Source organism: Macrobrachium nipponense, chromosome 9 (genome assembly GCF_015104395.2).
Source record: "Macrobrachium nipponense isolate FS-2020 chromosome 9, ASM1510439v2, whole genome shotgun sequence".
NCBI lineage: Eukaryota > Metazoa > Arthropoda > Malacostraca > Decapoda > Palaemonidae > Macrobrachium > Macrobrachium nipponense.
The window spans coordinates 95,003,665-95,019,839 of record NC_061110.1 but is presented as its reverse complement, the minus strand read 5'-3'; the positions used below and the strand labels follow the sequence as shown (position 1 = coordinate 95,019,839).

The 16,175-nt window shown below is 35.7% G+C and overlaps 1 protein-coding gene across 4 annotated transcripts in view; it reads right to left on the bottom strand.

Annotated features, from left to right (window-relative positions):
* LOC135218588 (synaptotagmin-7-like) overlaps positions 1–16,175 on the bottom strand; it is a 332,013-nt gene that overhangs the window by 241,768 nt on the left and 74,070 nt on the right. Inside the window, exon 1 of one of the 4 annotated variants that reach the window (XM_064255001.1) lies at positions 14,444–14,615. The exons of 1 other annotated variant lie outside the window; for it this stretch is intronic. In XM_064255001.1, coding sequence (XP_064111071.1) covers positions 14,444–14,462 — 19 coding nt within the window. In that variant the 5' untranslated portion in view covers positions 14,463–14,615. Of the gene's footprint in view, positions 1–14,443; positions 14,616–16,175 lie in introns of those variants that run through there. 2 more of the 4 variants (XM_064255000.1, XM_064255003.1) reach the window with 2 other exon arrangements.

Sequence of the window (16,175 nt, the reverse complement as noted above, 5' to 3'; positions counted from 1 at the left end):
CCTTTAAAAACCGCAATAATGAATCTCTCCCGATATCAGCTACGCAATTCTTTTCGGTATGAGACGATTGCAGAATTCATTAAAAGTCTTTTGCACTTGTTGAAAAGAAACAAAAAACTACATAGAAAGAAAATCCAGATTCCCATTCAGCAATGGCATTTGCATAGACCCACACACACTTTTATATCCCCCATAATTCCATTTACCTCTTCTCTCTCTCTCTCTCTCTCTCTCTCTCTCTCTCTCTCTCTCTCTCTCTCTCTCTCTCTCTCTGCAATAAGCAGACACAGTTTAACTTATATAATTAAAAGAGATATATATATGGTCGGAAAGATGGAATACTTTAAGGACCCTTGGGTGAAAAAGAAAAGCCGGAGCGAGTGAGTGACGAAAAATAAAGTAGAAAAAGAAAAAGAAGAAGAAGACGGAAAAAAAAGTGAGAGAGTAGACGGGAGGAGATATCTTCTCGGATAACAGGAGACTGACACGTAGCGCGTCGCGGCATCCGCGTTCAAATGTAGATTTCTGAGAATATGGCGGAGACATAGCACAACAGAAGGTGCACAGATAGATACACACACACACACACACACTATATATATATATATATATATATATATATATATATATATATATATATATATACATAGATATATAATTATATGTGTGTGTATAAGAGAGAGAGAGAGAGAGAGAGAGAGAGAGAGAGAGAGAGAGAGAGAGAGAGAGAGAGAGAGATATGGGGGTTAAATGGTGCGCCCTTCAAATCAGTAAGTGAAGTTCCAGCAATACCCTTTATAGGTTAATTACGTTCGCAAGAGAAGGAACAGATTGAACTCCAGCAACCTAAGCAATTTCACGAAACTTTATTCCGTCTACTACGACACGATGAACCCTATTCATAAGGAAGAAGCCCATTCACTTGAAATTCGAACTTTCGAGTTACTTTAAGTAACAAGAAAAAGTCACGATAAGTTAAAATTCTATAAGCAATCGTTGCTAAACACGCAGCCTGAGAACAAAGCGCTAAAACCAGCGACGTAAGTGAATTAAAACCTGAATTTACGCTGATAAAAAGCAATGAAAGAATCACCAAACTTATTCATCTAGCCTAAGCATCGCTTGTCTCATATATATATATATATATATATATATATATATATATATATATATATATATATATATATATATATATATAATCTATGGAGGAAAAATGTAGAAGATTTATTAATAAGAATTGTTTCACCTTATGCATTATATATATATATATTAAATATATATATATTGCATATATATATATATATATATATATATATATATATATATATATATATATATATATATATATATATAATGCATAAGGTGAAACGATTCTTATCAATAAACCTTCTACATTTTTCCTCCAAAAATCCCAAAGGTTTACGAAAAGAGATCTGGGCAGCCCTTTCCATTATCTATACGAAATACGAAGAGAACAATGGTAATTCCCCACTCACGCTTGACCATTCCACAATGCCACTTCGCTATTATACATGACAGCATTCATTATTCGCTCCTTGGTCTAATATCAGAGGTGAAACGGAGGCTGGCCGTCTTAAAGAGGCTTGTTTGGGTTATGTGTTACGGTGTTTGTGACCCTACCTGGCAGTTTCTGCATTTCAATTCTGATTTTGTGTTCAGTTTATGATTCTGTATCCTATTTCCAATTCTGTATTCTAATTCAAATACTGTATTCTATTTCCAATTGTGTATTCTAATTATATTTCCAATTGTGTATTCTAATTCTGATACTGTCTTCTACTTCCAGTCTGTATTAAAATTATATCTCCAATTCTGTATTCTAATTCTGATACTGTATTCTATTTTCAATTCAGTATTCTAATTCAAATACCGTAGTCTATTTCCAATTCTGTATTCTAATTATTTGCCAATTCTGTATTCTAATTCTGATGCTGTATGCTATTTAGAATTCTGTATTAAAATTATATTTCCAATTCTGCATTCTAATTCTGATACTGTTTTCTATTTCCAATTCTGCATTCTAATTCTGATACTGTATTCTATTTAGAATTCCTGTATTAAAATTATATTTCCAATTCTGCATTCTAATTCTGATACTGTATTCGATTTCCAATTCTGTATTCTGATTCTGATATTGTATTCTATTTCAAACTCTGTGTTCTAACTGTGATTCTGTATTCTATTTTTAATTCTGTATTATAATTTCAATTCTGGATTCTAATCCTAATTCTGTTTTTGAATTCAAATTCTGTATTTGAATACTACTTCTGTATACTTTTTATAATTCTGTATTTCAATTATAATTTTGTATTCTATTTCTAATGCTGCATTCTATTCCTAATTCTGCACTCTAATTCTAATTCCGTATTCTAACTCTGAATTTTATTGCCAATTCTGTATTCTATTTTTAATTATGTATTCTTTTTCTAATCAAATTTATGGTGGTATATTACAGTTCTTTAACAAAACCTAGAGGTAGTTTTATTCATTTGTTATTCATGAGAGCAGACTTGAATTGTAACCTACTTTACTCCTGTATTCTAATAATAATCCTTAATTTGATTCTAATTAAAGTTTCCGTGATTAATTTGAAGTTTTTCAACGATATTTACTTACTGCTTTCGCACAGTAATAAATATAAGTTGGAAGTTTTTCTTTTTTGAATAATTATCTGTCATCCATCGGAGAACATTTGAACTTTGTTAGATCATAGTCTGAAGTTACTCCTGACCTTACACAGAGGTATGTATAAACTTTAAATTTCGGCCAATGACCCTTTGTATAACACGTTCATTTTTCATTATAAGAATACAATGTATCCTCAGTTTTCAACTACACACATCAAGTCAATCAATCATAAATAATTTTTCCCTCAAAGTATTTCTATGCATTTGAATGTTAAACTGCATTGTCAAACCAAACAGAGGCAACCTCCCGCCCCGACCCCAGCAACACCCCACCTCCTGAAAAAAAAAAAATTTAATTTACACTTCCAAATAAATTTTCAATTCGTGGAAATGTATTACCGTAAAAAGGTATAGAGTGTCAGATCGAGTTTTCAAAGACAGGCTGGCATTTTTGTGGAAACGAGTTATTGGCCTGAAATTCTACAACAACAATAATGAATCGGCCAATTAAACGAGTTTTATAGAATTCTCTTGAATTGTTCAGCTTTCTTCATTTTTTAAATTTTTCTAATAAAAGTAAGAAGTATCCAAACGTATTTTAATGGAACATAAAAGTAAAAAAAGAAACTGAATGATCAAGTCTGTTTCGTTTGTAAAAAAATAAATGAGTAAACTAAAATATATAATTTATTTAACTGACTTTTTCCTCCGGAGACACTTTTATCCCGCGTTTTTCACGTCATCGAAACTAACCGAGCGATAAATAGAAATAAAATATTTTTTGGAATAGAAAATATACGGAAACGCGACGACAAAAGAAAGAACAATGTGATATAAAACTGACGAAAATATGCGCAGAAAAATATGCATTTCAGAGGGATTGGAAAACACAGAAAACATTTTCCTAGCAGCCACCTGAATAACAGATGATTAAATTCGACATGACAATGGATTAAAGGAATGGGTCTCAAACACAATCCTTCTGGTGGTTAAAAATACACCTAACCTTCATACAATCTGTTACTCGGCTTGCCTACCGTAGCTCCGGCTGTCAAGGACTTCTGTAAACTAAATTGATTTTTTATTAATACATCGCATTCGATTAATACAAGACGACGATTTATTTTTGCAAGACGTAAAACCAGGATTAAACAGAACATGGGCCTGGGAGGGCTTAAGAGTTATTTGGGAATTAAATGAGCAAGATTAAATTCATGGTTTAAACGTACGATCGTACGATGGTTTTAGAGCGTGGAAAAGTTATAAACAAACTATTGCTCGGATACTCAATTAGGAACTCGATCTTGAAATCTGGCGTGAGTTACATCAATTCGAAACAGCGGCGGAAGAATCCATACTAAAGAGAATATTACAGCGTGCGCGTGTCTGGATGTACTTAAAGAATTCATGTTTGTTGACGTGCAAACGAGTAGGGCTACCATCCCAGCTAAGGGCAGTTGCACGTACTTACACAGACACAGACTCCCATCGGGAGCGAACCTCGGTCTTCGGAGTGATAGGCCAAGGTTCGTTCCCGATGTGAGTCAGATATAATATATATATATATATATATATATATATATATATATATATATATAATATATATATATAATATATATATATATATATGTATATATATATATATCTGACTCTCGTCGGGGCGAGTGTTGGTGCAAGTTATGTGGGCATTATGAGGTGGCCCTAATTTCCTTAAAGGTTTTGCGGACGGAGAGTTTATTCTTTAAATCAGAGCAGGTTCAGACTTTGTCATAATATTTATATATATATATATATATATATATATATATATATATATATATATATATATATATATATATATATATATATAAGACAAAGACTGAACCTGCTCTGATTTAAAGAATAACCCCACCGTCGGCAAAACCTTCAAGAAAATTAGGGCCACCTCATAATGCCCACATAACTTGCACCAACACTCGTCTCTCATTTCTCACAGCGCTAATCGAGAATAATAATCTCTCTCTCTCTCTCTCTCTCTCTCTCTCTCTCTCTCTCTCTCTCTTCTCTCGCTTTTCGGATTTGCATAGTGCATGCTTTGCATATTCTCCACGAACTACCTATTCAGTCTATTTATTAGCATATATACACAGTAATTGTGAATACTGTGCGGTGGGTTGGGTGGGGGGGGGGGGGGTGTATGGATGGATAAGGTGTGTGTGTATGTGTATCGTTGGCGAAAAAAGAGCTCGACTTTATATTGTGGGAAAAACAATACTGCAAAAGCCATAATCGGCTTCATTCGTTTTGGGTAAAAAAAAAAAATGACTACTCTTTTTCCATTCCATTTCTTACCAACTATAAAGTCGGATTACCTAGACTCGGATTTTTTAAAAATCCCTAACCACTTCCTAAAAGACAAACTTTTCATTTATTGATACTAAAAACGCAGTTTCCAATTGAGAAAAAGGACATTTATTGGAGAATGCTGGAGGTCGCTCCTTTGCCCGCTTGGAGACCCATATATGCGTTACTTATTCTCAGAAAAGAAATAAAATCTTCCTTTTGATATATTGAATATCGGATCCAGATAGATGTTGCTCCCATCACTGATATTCGGATAGTTGAACATTATTTGGGCAATGATTAATTAGCATACAAGAAAAATACTAATTCCACAAGTGCTTTAAAAAGTAGCAATTCTAATTAACTTCATCCAAAAGCATACTGAAAATTTTAGGTCTAATACTTTTTTTTTATTCCAAAATGCTTTATGGTGAAAGCTTTAAAGGAAAAAATATATGGTTTCATTTCAAATATAATGCAACTTTTTCATGCGAGGTTTAGTTAACCTTTATGTCATGAATTTGAGAACATGAAAATAGCAATATGACATGAATTCAAGAACATGAAAATAGCAATATGACATGAATTTAAAAACATGAAAATAACAGTAGGACATGAAGTTAACAACATGAAAATAGCAATATGACGTGAATTCATGAACATGAAAATAGCAATATGACATGAATTCAAGAACATGAAAGTAGCAGTATGACATGAATTTAAGAACATGAAAATAGTAATATGACATAAATTTAAGAACATGAAAATAGCAATATGACATGAATTAAAAAAAAGGAAAATAGCAATATGACATGAATTCAAGAACATGAAAATAGCAAGTTAATGTCATCGAAATAAGAAAATCACAAATAAACGTATAGCGTTACACATTTGGTACCTCTAAATAACCCAAAATACAAATCCAAAATGCACAACAAAATCCAAAATACGGTTGAAAAAGGGCATTCTAAAATATTAGGAAGTTAAAATCTCTGACGACCAAGAGGACGATAAAATACACGTGAGGTATTGACCTAAAGAACTCCATTAGAGGTCAGAATGACCCAGAATTCTAGAGAAACAATAAATAACTAAAACACTAACTAGGATAATCTAAATCTGGAATCTGAATCGAGATGGATATAACAAAAAAGAAAAAAAAAGAAAAATTAATGTTGGACGAAAATACTTAACGAAGGTTGAAATATAGATTAGTGATACTGGATGAATAACTTAGACACAGTAATGATTTGTACACAGAAAAGGTCATTTTGACCTGAATACCGTCCGGAAAGAAATTCGTGCCATCAGGGCAATTAGACGAGTTATAACAGCTATTTGCGTATTCAGGCCAATTATTCAAATTATCACAAGTAAACAGTGATTAGTACGCTATATCAGATGTGAAAACATAAAACGAAATTTATCGTTTATTCGAAAAAAATAGCGGCGGAATTACAATTCGTATATGAAAAATGACAGCCGTAATTAACGGATAATTTGCTCGTTATAACAGAGCCGAGAGAGAAAACAGAAAAAAAAAATCAGCATTTCTAAACTTTCGACTCTACACTGACGTAAAAACTTTGCGTCACGCATTAAAAATTCATCGTGTAAACCCACGTATGCCTAACTGTATGAATAATAATAATATTCTTCTTCTTCAGAGAGAGAGAGAGAGAGAGAGAGAGAGAGAGAGAGAGAGAGAGAGAGAGAGAGAGAGAGAGAGAGAGAGAGAGAGAGAGAGAGACTGATGATTCCGCAAATGCATTTTTAATGGCAAAGGTACAATGAAAATTCGGAAGATAAGTATCGAAGAACATTTAAACAAGTTAGACAATTTTATTATTCAAAATGACTTTTGGTTGCAAACAATCTATTTAGTTATTTCTCCCTCCACTTTAAAAAAAAAAAACTCCTCTCTCCCTTCCTCCCTCACTTTAAAATGAAAGTCCTCCCTCCCTCTTCTTAAAAAAAGTCCCCCTTCCCTTAAAAATATTCTGCCTCCTTCCTAAAAAAAAAAAAAAGTCCCTCCCCCCTAAAAAGTCCCTCCTCCTTCCTCCCCTTCAAAAAGTCCCTCCTCCTTCCTCCCCTTAAAAAAGTCCTTTTTCCCTCCTCCCCTTAAAAAAGGACTTCCTCCCTCTTGGCCTTAAAAAAGCCCCCACTCCCTCCTCCCCTTAAATAGGTCCTTCCCCCTCCTCCCCTTAAAAAAGTCCTTCCCCCTCCTCCTTTTAAAAAAGTCCTTCCTCCCCTTAAAAAGGGCCTTTCTCCCCTCCTCCCATAAAAAAACCCCTCTCCCCCCTTTAAAAAAAAATCCCCCTCCCCCTTCATGAAAAAAAATAACTTTGATTTAGCCAAAGACCACCATTCGCTTCTGAGGGTGAAAGAAAAAAAAAAAAAAAAGGGAAAGGTGATATTGATTCCTTGTGAACGTGAGTTGATCCCTGAATATAGAAAAGGGGGATATCGAAAACGCATTTGCCGGATCCAGCAGCAGCAGCAGCCTCTTCCTAACCAAGTGAGGAGGTAAGTGAGGTAAGTGAAGGGAGAGAAGAAGAAGAAAGAAAGAAAAGTCTTTTCCTCCCATTACGGGGTATCATAAAATGCAACTATTCCGTGATGGTCTCTCGCGGACCACTCGAAAGTGACCAATATATCGGTCTCGGCCACAGCAACGGTTGGATTGGATCTGGGTGAGTGGTGGTGGTGGTGGTGGTGGTGGTGGTGGTGGGGGGGGGGGGTTCTTTGGTAAGATGTCACTTAGCTGGGAAGTTGGTGATGGGGTTTCTGGATATGGAATAAGCATCTTTGCCTGCATTTATTTTGCTCATATATATATATATATATATATATATATATATATATATATATATATATATATATATATATATATAATATACAAAGAGAGAGAGACTAACACAAAGATATCAGACAGATCGAGGTTACGGACGGCAAGCGAACAGACTCGTCACGAGTTACGACAAGGGAAAACCAGATGAGATTGGGGTAGGCGGAATGACTGACAGTTCCAGAGAAGACAAAAGAAGGGAGAACCGCCGACAGATAGGGACGAAAACAGCAAAAGGAGCCGTCGAGCTAACAGCAGAAACAGCAGCTAGGATCTCGCACAGCTGTGAGCTGAAAAGTAACCTGACATCTTCTAAGGAAAAGAGAGTTGAAATAGTTGCAGAAAATAAATAAATAAATAAATAAAAATTTAATATAAGCAGAGAGCAGGATCAACAGCAGAAACAAAAGCGCTATGAAATAGCGTGAGAGATTTACAAGACGAGGACCTCATTAAAAGCCGACTTTATTCGCAAGAGTAAAACCTATAGGACCGTCAGAATCCTGAGGGTCATCCTGTTGAATCATTATCATGGAAAAGAAAGAAAATTTCAGTAAAAACAGCACCTGGAATTTTCCCAGTGCTGTTTTAGCTGTTTTTACCGACACCCACAAGGGAGGGCTGTCATCGTAACCAGACAGCAATGAAAGAAACAGGAAGGCGATTATGCAGAAAAAAACCAGCACCTGGAATATTCCTAATGGTGTTTTTTGCTGTTTTTACCGACACCCACAAGGAAGGACTGCCATCGTAAGCAAAAAGCGAAGAAAGAAACAGCAACGCAATTATGCATAGAAAAAAAAGGGCAACGGGATAACAAACACACACACATACATACAACAAACAGCAAAAACAGCAGCAACAGCAGCATCAACCAAACCCTGCATCTCGGCACATAACATTCACGCTCGGATGCTCTTGAATGAGAGCCGATGTCATCAATGCGGTTCTGGGATTCATCGACGAGAGAGAGAGAGAGAGAGAGAGAGAGAGAGAGAGAGAGAGAGAGAGAGAGAGAGAGAGAGAGAGAATATCCTCCTTCTCATATTAATTTAGCCATCCAGTCGTTCGTGTTCACTTGTACTCTCAACATTCGGAAAATAAACCACTCGTGTTTTTTATAGTTTTTTTTTTTTTTTGAGGAGAATATTGATAAGTCCCTTGCAACGATGTGCTGAGAGATTTTTGATACAATGCAACAGAAGGTTTCCGCTAAAATATACACGCCAGGTTATTTTAAAGGAATCCATCGGTAGATTTCTTTGACAGACTTTTGTTAGCATTATATTGTTTATTTTTTCGAGAACCTATTGACATGAAACTGGTGTTAGTACATGTATAGTTCCGTAAGCGTAACGAAATAGAGTGAGAATCAGGACTCAGTATGTAATGAATTAAATCTAGTTATTACTCGGTGTTTCGCAGAACTTAATTTTTCACTCACACATCCATATATATATATATATATATATATATATATATATATATATATATATATATATATATATATTATATAGTATGTATGTGTGTGTGTGTTCAAGTACAAATTATTTTCCAAAAGGTTTTCAAGAAATATTCATATTCGAACCAAAGAGTCAATTTCTTTGGGAAAAGACATACGCAGTACTTATTAGGTCGTAGATACCGGCATAAATATTCACCCTTTTACTGCTGAGTCTTTTGTAAAACCCTGAGCAGGAAATTCCTATATACCACACGCTTCAAACACCAACTCAAAGGGCTTACCAGTTGCGCGACAAACTCCATAGACACAGTGAACTGCTCCATTTTTATTTATTATTTTTGCGCGGAATTCACTTCCTGGATGATACAGACCTTTCCTTTTTCCAATACCCTTTCACGCCATCTATTCAGACCTTCCTTATGTCTTCCTCTCTTCCTTCTTCCTAAGACTCCCGAATTGAACAATCTTTTCACCTACCTATCATCCTCCATTCTGTCCACTTGACCGAACAATCTCAAAACCTGTTTCGTCTTTTCAGTTCCGCTACTCCTTTTGACTATTCCTGCGTACCCTCGGATTTCCACTTTTATTATATCAAATATAATATTTAAACAAACAAATCATCTCTATAGCTTCCCTCGTTTATTTATCAACATTTCTGATTTTCTTATGCCGCATGCTAAGCAAATAATCTCTATTACTAATAATTTGACCGAAACAGGATTTCACAAGAAAACATTGACGTAATAGAAAGTGACTAAAGTTGCCTCTTGTACGGATAATAAAATGAAGTGCATATTACTTGGAAGAATATAATGAAACACTCTGCAATATCTAATACCACGCAACATAACGGCAAATGAAATCTCGGCAGGATACAACATTCGAAAATGTTCAAGTAACATTCACGTAATTACTCGTAAACCACTTCGATACACATTCCTCCATACGTATAAATATCGAAATATTCCTGTGCAACACAATAGAGCACAGGTAAACACATGTAAATTACATAGACGTGAAAGCTCACACTCACATATATACATACACAAATATGTATGCGTACGTACGTGAGAGCTCACACTCACATATATACACATACAAATATGTATGTGTACGTACATACGTCTTCCTCTACGGCATTGGGGGATACAAGCCACGAAGCCTTCTGGTGATTTTTGAATCGCGTAGGGCGCCACTAATTAGCATCGTTTCATCTTCCATTATCCAGCGTGATTAAAGGAGTTACGGTCGTGGCCTCAAGTAAGTGGGGTCGTTCATTTTTGAGGATCCACACTAACCAGTAGAGTCTAAACCATTACATAAACATCATAGAAGACTTTCCTCTACCTGGTTTGTATATTTCTATTTGCCGAAAGGCTCAAAGGAAGTTACGGTAGTTCATAGATTATAGAGTAGCCTGAGGTTCGGTAAACATAAATGTTAGTTCGTGATATTGGAAGGGTATGGAATAATTGGAAAGAGAAGGAAACTGAAGGCGGATTTTACATTGATAAGAACCGATGGTTCTAAGTGAAACTTGGAGACAGGAGGATGGAGGATAATAAGGTACTGACAGTTTATATGGATGAGAAGTTGAAGGCATTTGAGAGTAAAAAAAGGTTAAGTATACCTTAGTTTTACCAGAATACCGAGCTGATTGACAGCTTTCCTAGGGCTGGCCCGAAGGATCAAATATTTCCTCGTGACTAAGAACCAACTGGTTATTTAGCAACGGGACCTACAGCATATTGTGGGAGCCGAACCACACCGAGAATTAATTTCTATCACCAGAAGTAAATTCCTCCGATTCCTGGCTGGCAGAGCAGGGGGGAATCGCACCCGGACCTTGAGATCGGTAGTCGAGCATGTAACCAACTCGTCCAACGAGGAACTAACATTTGAGAGTAAATGTAAAGACTGGTGGTAGAATGAGACAAGAGGTAAATCATATGGTAGGAACGAGGGAGGTGGTAGGGTCTCTGCAAAGCGTTTGGAAGAGAAGGAGAAAAACCGCTGAGATGAAAGTGGAGAATGTTGAACCAACTCTCTCAATAGAAGTGGCGCGTGAATGAACAACTTAACTGAAAGGAAAACAGCTGGAAGATGGAAGATGCTCTCAGCTGAATTATTATGTACGTAGCTTGAATGTCAATGTGGGCGGATGAAAGGGTGAGCTGTATGTAGAGAAGGCAGATACGAAGGACTGGTTAAAAAGGTTAGCATAGGTGAGAAGATCGATAGGAAGTGTTTTGAAGTGGTTTAGTGACAAGAAAGAGACGACGGGGAACGACAGATTGGCGGGGAATTATTTATTTTGAAGTTTCTTGTGGAAAGAAAAGAGGGAGACCCTGTAGGGTATTAAGATGGGAAGGCGGGAACATCCAAGAAGATTGGAACTCCTTGCGAGAACAGGGTAGGTAGAGCTTTTCCGTATAGGGAATGAGAAACTGATGATGTCGTAGAGGAGTTTAACACTTATAGAAGGAAGTGTCGTCCTCTGATTTTTATCTGGAGCCACTACTATTAAAATGAACACTACTATTCATAACCGCAAGCCTCAACTTGAAAAGCAGTACAACATTGAATCAGTTCAGTACCTGAATGGTAATCAATGGGGTACTTCACATGCCGAGGTCGTCCTCAACAAACCAAGCAAGAAATATTCTAATGAACTTCTCGGTTGCAGACAAAATGAATCCGCCTTCTTAAATAAGGAAATATAGCGTCAATTGGGAGCTAATTCCACGTCCTCGAAGTTACAGGAATGAATGGTTAATCAAAGCGGCTAGTCCCTCAGACTGGAAAAGCAAACGGTATACATACATACATATATACACTTATATACACTGATATATATATATATATATATATATATATATATATATATATATATATATATATATATATATATATATATATATATATATAGTATATATATATATATATATTCCATAAGAAGTCAAAAGCTACATACGTACATACGTATATGTTCAATCAAGCTGATTTATACACATTCAGGAGATGTTATTAAGTGCTACCAAAATGAAAATGTCATCAAGGAATTTGTTATCAGCCATATCCTTATCATGATTTCCTTGCACGTATATTAAACTCTAATATACATACACGGGTATTTACATAAATAAGAAAAATGCCAACATGCACACATATCGATTGTTTACACCCCATGTAATGAGGATATTTGGCACACAACCGCACCCACATTGGCATATATCATATATATATATATATATATATATAATATATATATATATATATAATATATATATATATATATATATGTATGTAAATGAGACAGTATGAATGTATGTAATGTCTTTACATGCATATAAATTTGTAAATATGTTCGCAGTCACCCTATCTATCACACGCATTTATTTATAACTATATATATGTACACAAACATATATATGCTAAATTAACTGTGTATATTATTAAATGAATATCTATTAACACACGTTTCTATTTATGACATGCAGTGGGAACTCATTTAGATACCGGAAAATGTTTATGAGGTTATTTAAAAATATTAATTTTTATTATAATTATTATCATTATTATTATAATTATGATTCCTCTGCGGGAATTCGATGTCAAATTTCTTTGTTATTCTTTTTTGTTGTACTTTTTGTCCTGTGGAATTTTATCCTCGTCTGGTTCCGCCACTCTTTCCGGTTAAATTCATCTGGGTTCAATCTTTCTTAGGTATTATGTTCCTTGAAGCTGAGGAATATACCTTATTTTTTTTCTTTTCCGAAAAATAAATTTTCTACATTTTTTCTCTCTTCTTTTTCTTCTTTGGGATTTACATCTTTCGGCATTTACATCTTGTCTTGTTTTTTGTCTTCTACAGAAAATCATCTCTTTGTTGGAGAATTCTTTATTTCTTATTCAATCTACTTCATCTATTGTATCGAATCTGATCTAATTTATTATTCGATTTATACTGTTCATCAATTTCCCATCATTCTTCTTCTCTCTATTATTCTCCTCCTTGTCATTTGCTTTTTCCTTAATTCTAGAAAAAAAAAATCTCGCCTACCAATCATACTCTTCCCCAATTTTCCTCTCATTCATACTTCTCCCTATCCATTCGTGTTTTGTTTTATATTCTTGTCAGAAGAATGCACGCTATAAAAAAAATATAATCCCGTAGTTATGTGGTAATATCATCATGTGTCGTTTTGTAAAAAAAAAAAAAAAAAAAAAAAAAAAGATAAGTGGAAAAACTATAGCATCACAACGGAAGAAAGATATATATAATTTTATAATTGCTCTCACTCAGTTTTCATTACAACAGGATAACACGGGGATGCCTCATTCCACAACAACATTGGCTTCGAAATGTCCCGATAAAAAAAGCGTCCTTGCCCATTTCATCAACACTAATATTTCGAGTGTGCTTTCGATTATGTGACTCTCTCATTTTCCGTGAGTTTAAATAAAAACACTGCTTGTCAACACAGTCGTTTGCTAATTGTCACGAGCGAATCGCACTTGCAAGTGGCGAGCGACTGTTGACCCAGACTTATCTGCCACATCTATTTACCATCCTCGCACTAATTTATTTTATCTTTTTTACTTTCCCTTTTTTCTTTTTCCTATCAGGCCACAGATGCACTCAACCATATTTTCCGGGAATTTTCTTGCGCATTCCACTGAATCTGTTAAATGAATAAATTTTTTCCCCCGCATATACATTAATAATTTTGTTATTCAAAGTTCAAAGAGACGAACAGACAAATAAAATTTTCCAATTTGAAACTCATAAATTGACATAACTACTATGAAATGCATTTCTCAAAAGGGAGTTAACGAATGATATTGCCCAAAATTGGGTTCATTTGATTTCACCTGACATGAATTTTTTTTTTTCTCTCTCTCTAACACTACATTGTTTTCCACAGCATCCTGAGGCCAACAGTCTACAATTTTATCGCGATTATTTTCACGTTCCCACCGAAATCAGATACCGCAGCGCGAACTTCATTAGCGAACAAAGTTTACCACTCAGTGTACATCCATGTGGCACCACGCTGAAGTTCTGTGAACTTCGCCGGGGTGTTTTCATTCTCTACGTGCTGTTTCGAACAACCCCAGTCCTGTGCTTTTAGACAGGTAACGCGTCCATCTCACCTGAGTAAGACTTTCCCATGACCTCCCTCTTCTTTGTCTCGAGCGCCACTGAGCCCTTCACCTGTGGAGTCAAACCCTTTAAACCTGAGGGCCGACCATCCCCTAACTGACAAATAAGTCGGCGACGACGAAATTCATCCGACTCGGTCTCTCTCTCTCTCTCTTCCTAACCTTCCCCCCTCTCTCTCTCTCTCTCTCTCTGTTTCTCTCGTCTCTCCTGAACTCCCTCTTGCTCCTCTCTCTCTCTGCTTCCTTCCCCCCCCTCTCTTCTCTCTCTCGTTTCTTTCTCTCTCTCTCTCATCTCTCTCTCTCTCTCTCTCTCTCTAATATATATATTATATAATATATCAATCTATATATATATATATATATATATATATATATATATATATATATATATATATATATATATATATATAATATATCACCAACACTTGGCGCCTACATTGCACAAGAAAGCTCATCCAAATTGCCATTTCGGATGAATATTTCCAGCGGATATGAGTCGCTGCCAAAGTGATGTGACAGAACAACGTTGTACCTCTGGTAAACTTCGTCTCGCGGTCTAGATTCAACCGCCCTTACGCCAGGGATTTTTACCTCCACACGCGGGAGCCGGAGAGAGTAATTCCAGGTGTAAATACATCGGCTAATGCCAATAACAGGCCGCCATAAATATTCTCAGAACGCTTAATGAGCAAATGGTAAACACGCATTTACGATGCGCGTCGGAATAATTAGGAAATATTAATGGGAATGCCATCTTCATTTGCATCTTTGTAGGAGAAGGTCGAGTACTCCCCCGTTCTTTCTCTACGTAGCACACACACACACACACACACAACGCCCCCTTTCGGTGCCCCCCCCCCCCATCCCCCGACCCATTCCCCCATCCGTCCTTCTCTCTCCACAACAATCTTACAGCTTCTCCCGTCAATAGCCGCTGCTATTTCTTTTCATCGTTGTTCATCGACTTATAGAATTCATCAACTGCAAACTTAATCGTTGATATCAAGCGGATTTTACTGTTAACAAAACGCTACAGTTTATGCTTTGGGGAGTTAAAATCACACACAAACAAACACACAGACACACAGACACACACACACACACACACACATATATATATATATATATATATATATATATATATATATATATATATATATATATATATATATATCCATATCCAGTAGCACGAAGGAACACGTCCTTGAGTGTGAACTTAAAAATGTAGAATATACTACGAAAGTACTTGTTCCAAGTACCTGTTTTTCCTTACCTTTCTAACGTGAATTTATGGATATATATATATATATATATATATATATATATATATATATATATATATATATATATATATATATACACAAGCACAACACTAACCGGATTGCATGTCACATACCGACTTTTAACGACTTTTAAATGATCGTTGAAGGGACGCTAGTGTACGTTCAAACTCTAAAGACTGAAACACCACCTATATATTTTAAAACTGAATGAGAGAGAGAGAGAGAGATCGAGAGAGAGATATGACAGCATAGAGAGAGAGGAGAGGAGGGAGAGAGCAATTGAACGATGGACGAGAGAGAGAAAGGAGAGAGAAGAGAGAGGAGAGAGAGAAATTCATTTTTCCCAGCAACTGAGGAAGACTTGCCTACGTGTACATAAAATAGAATTAAACTCAAAACAATGGTTTTCATTGGTACCTTTTCGACATTTCTCCTTCTCT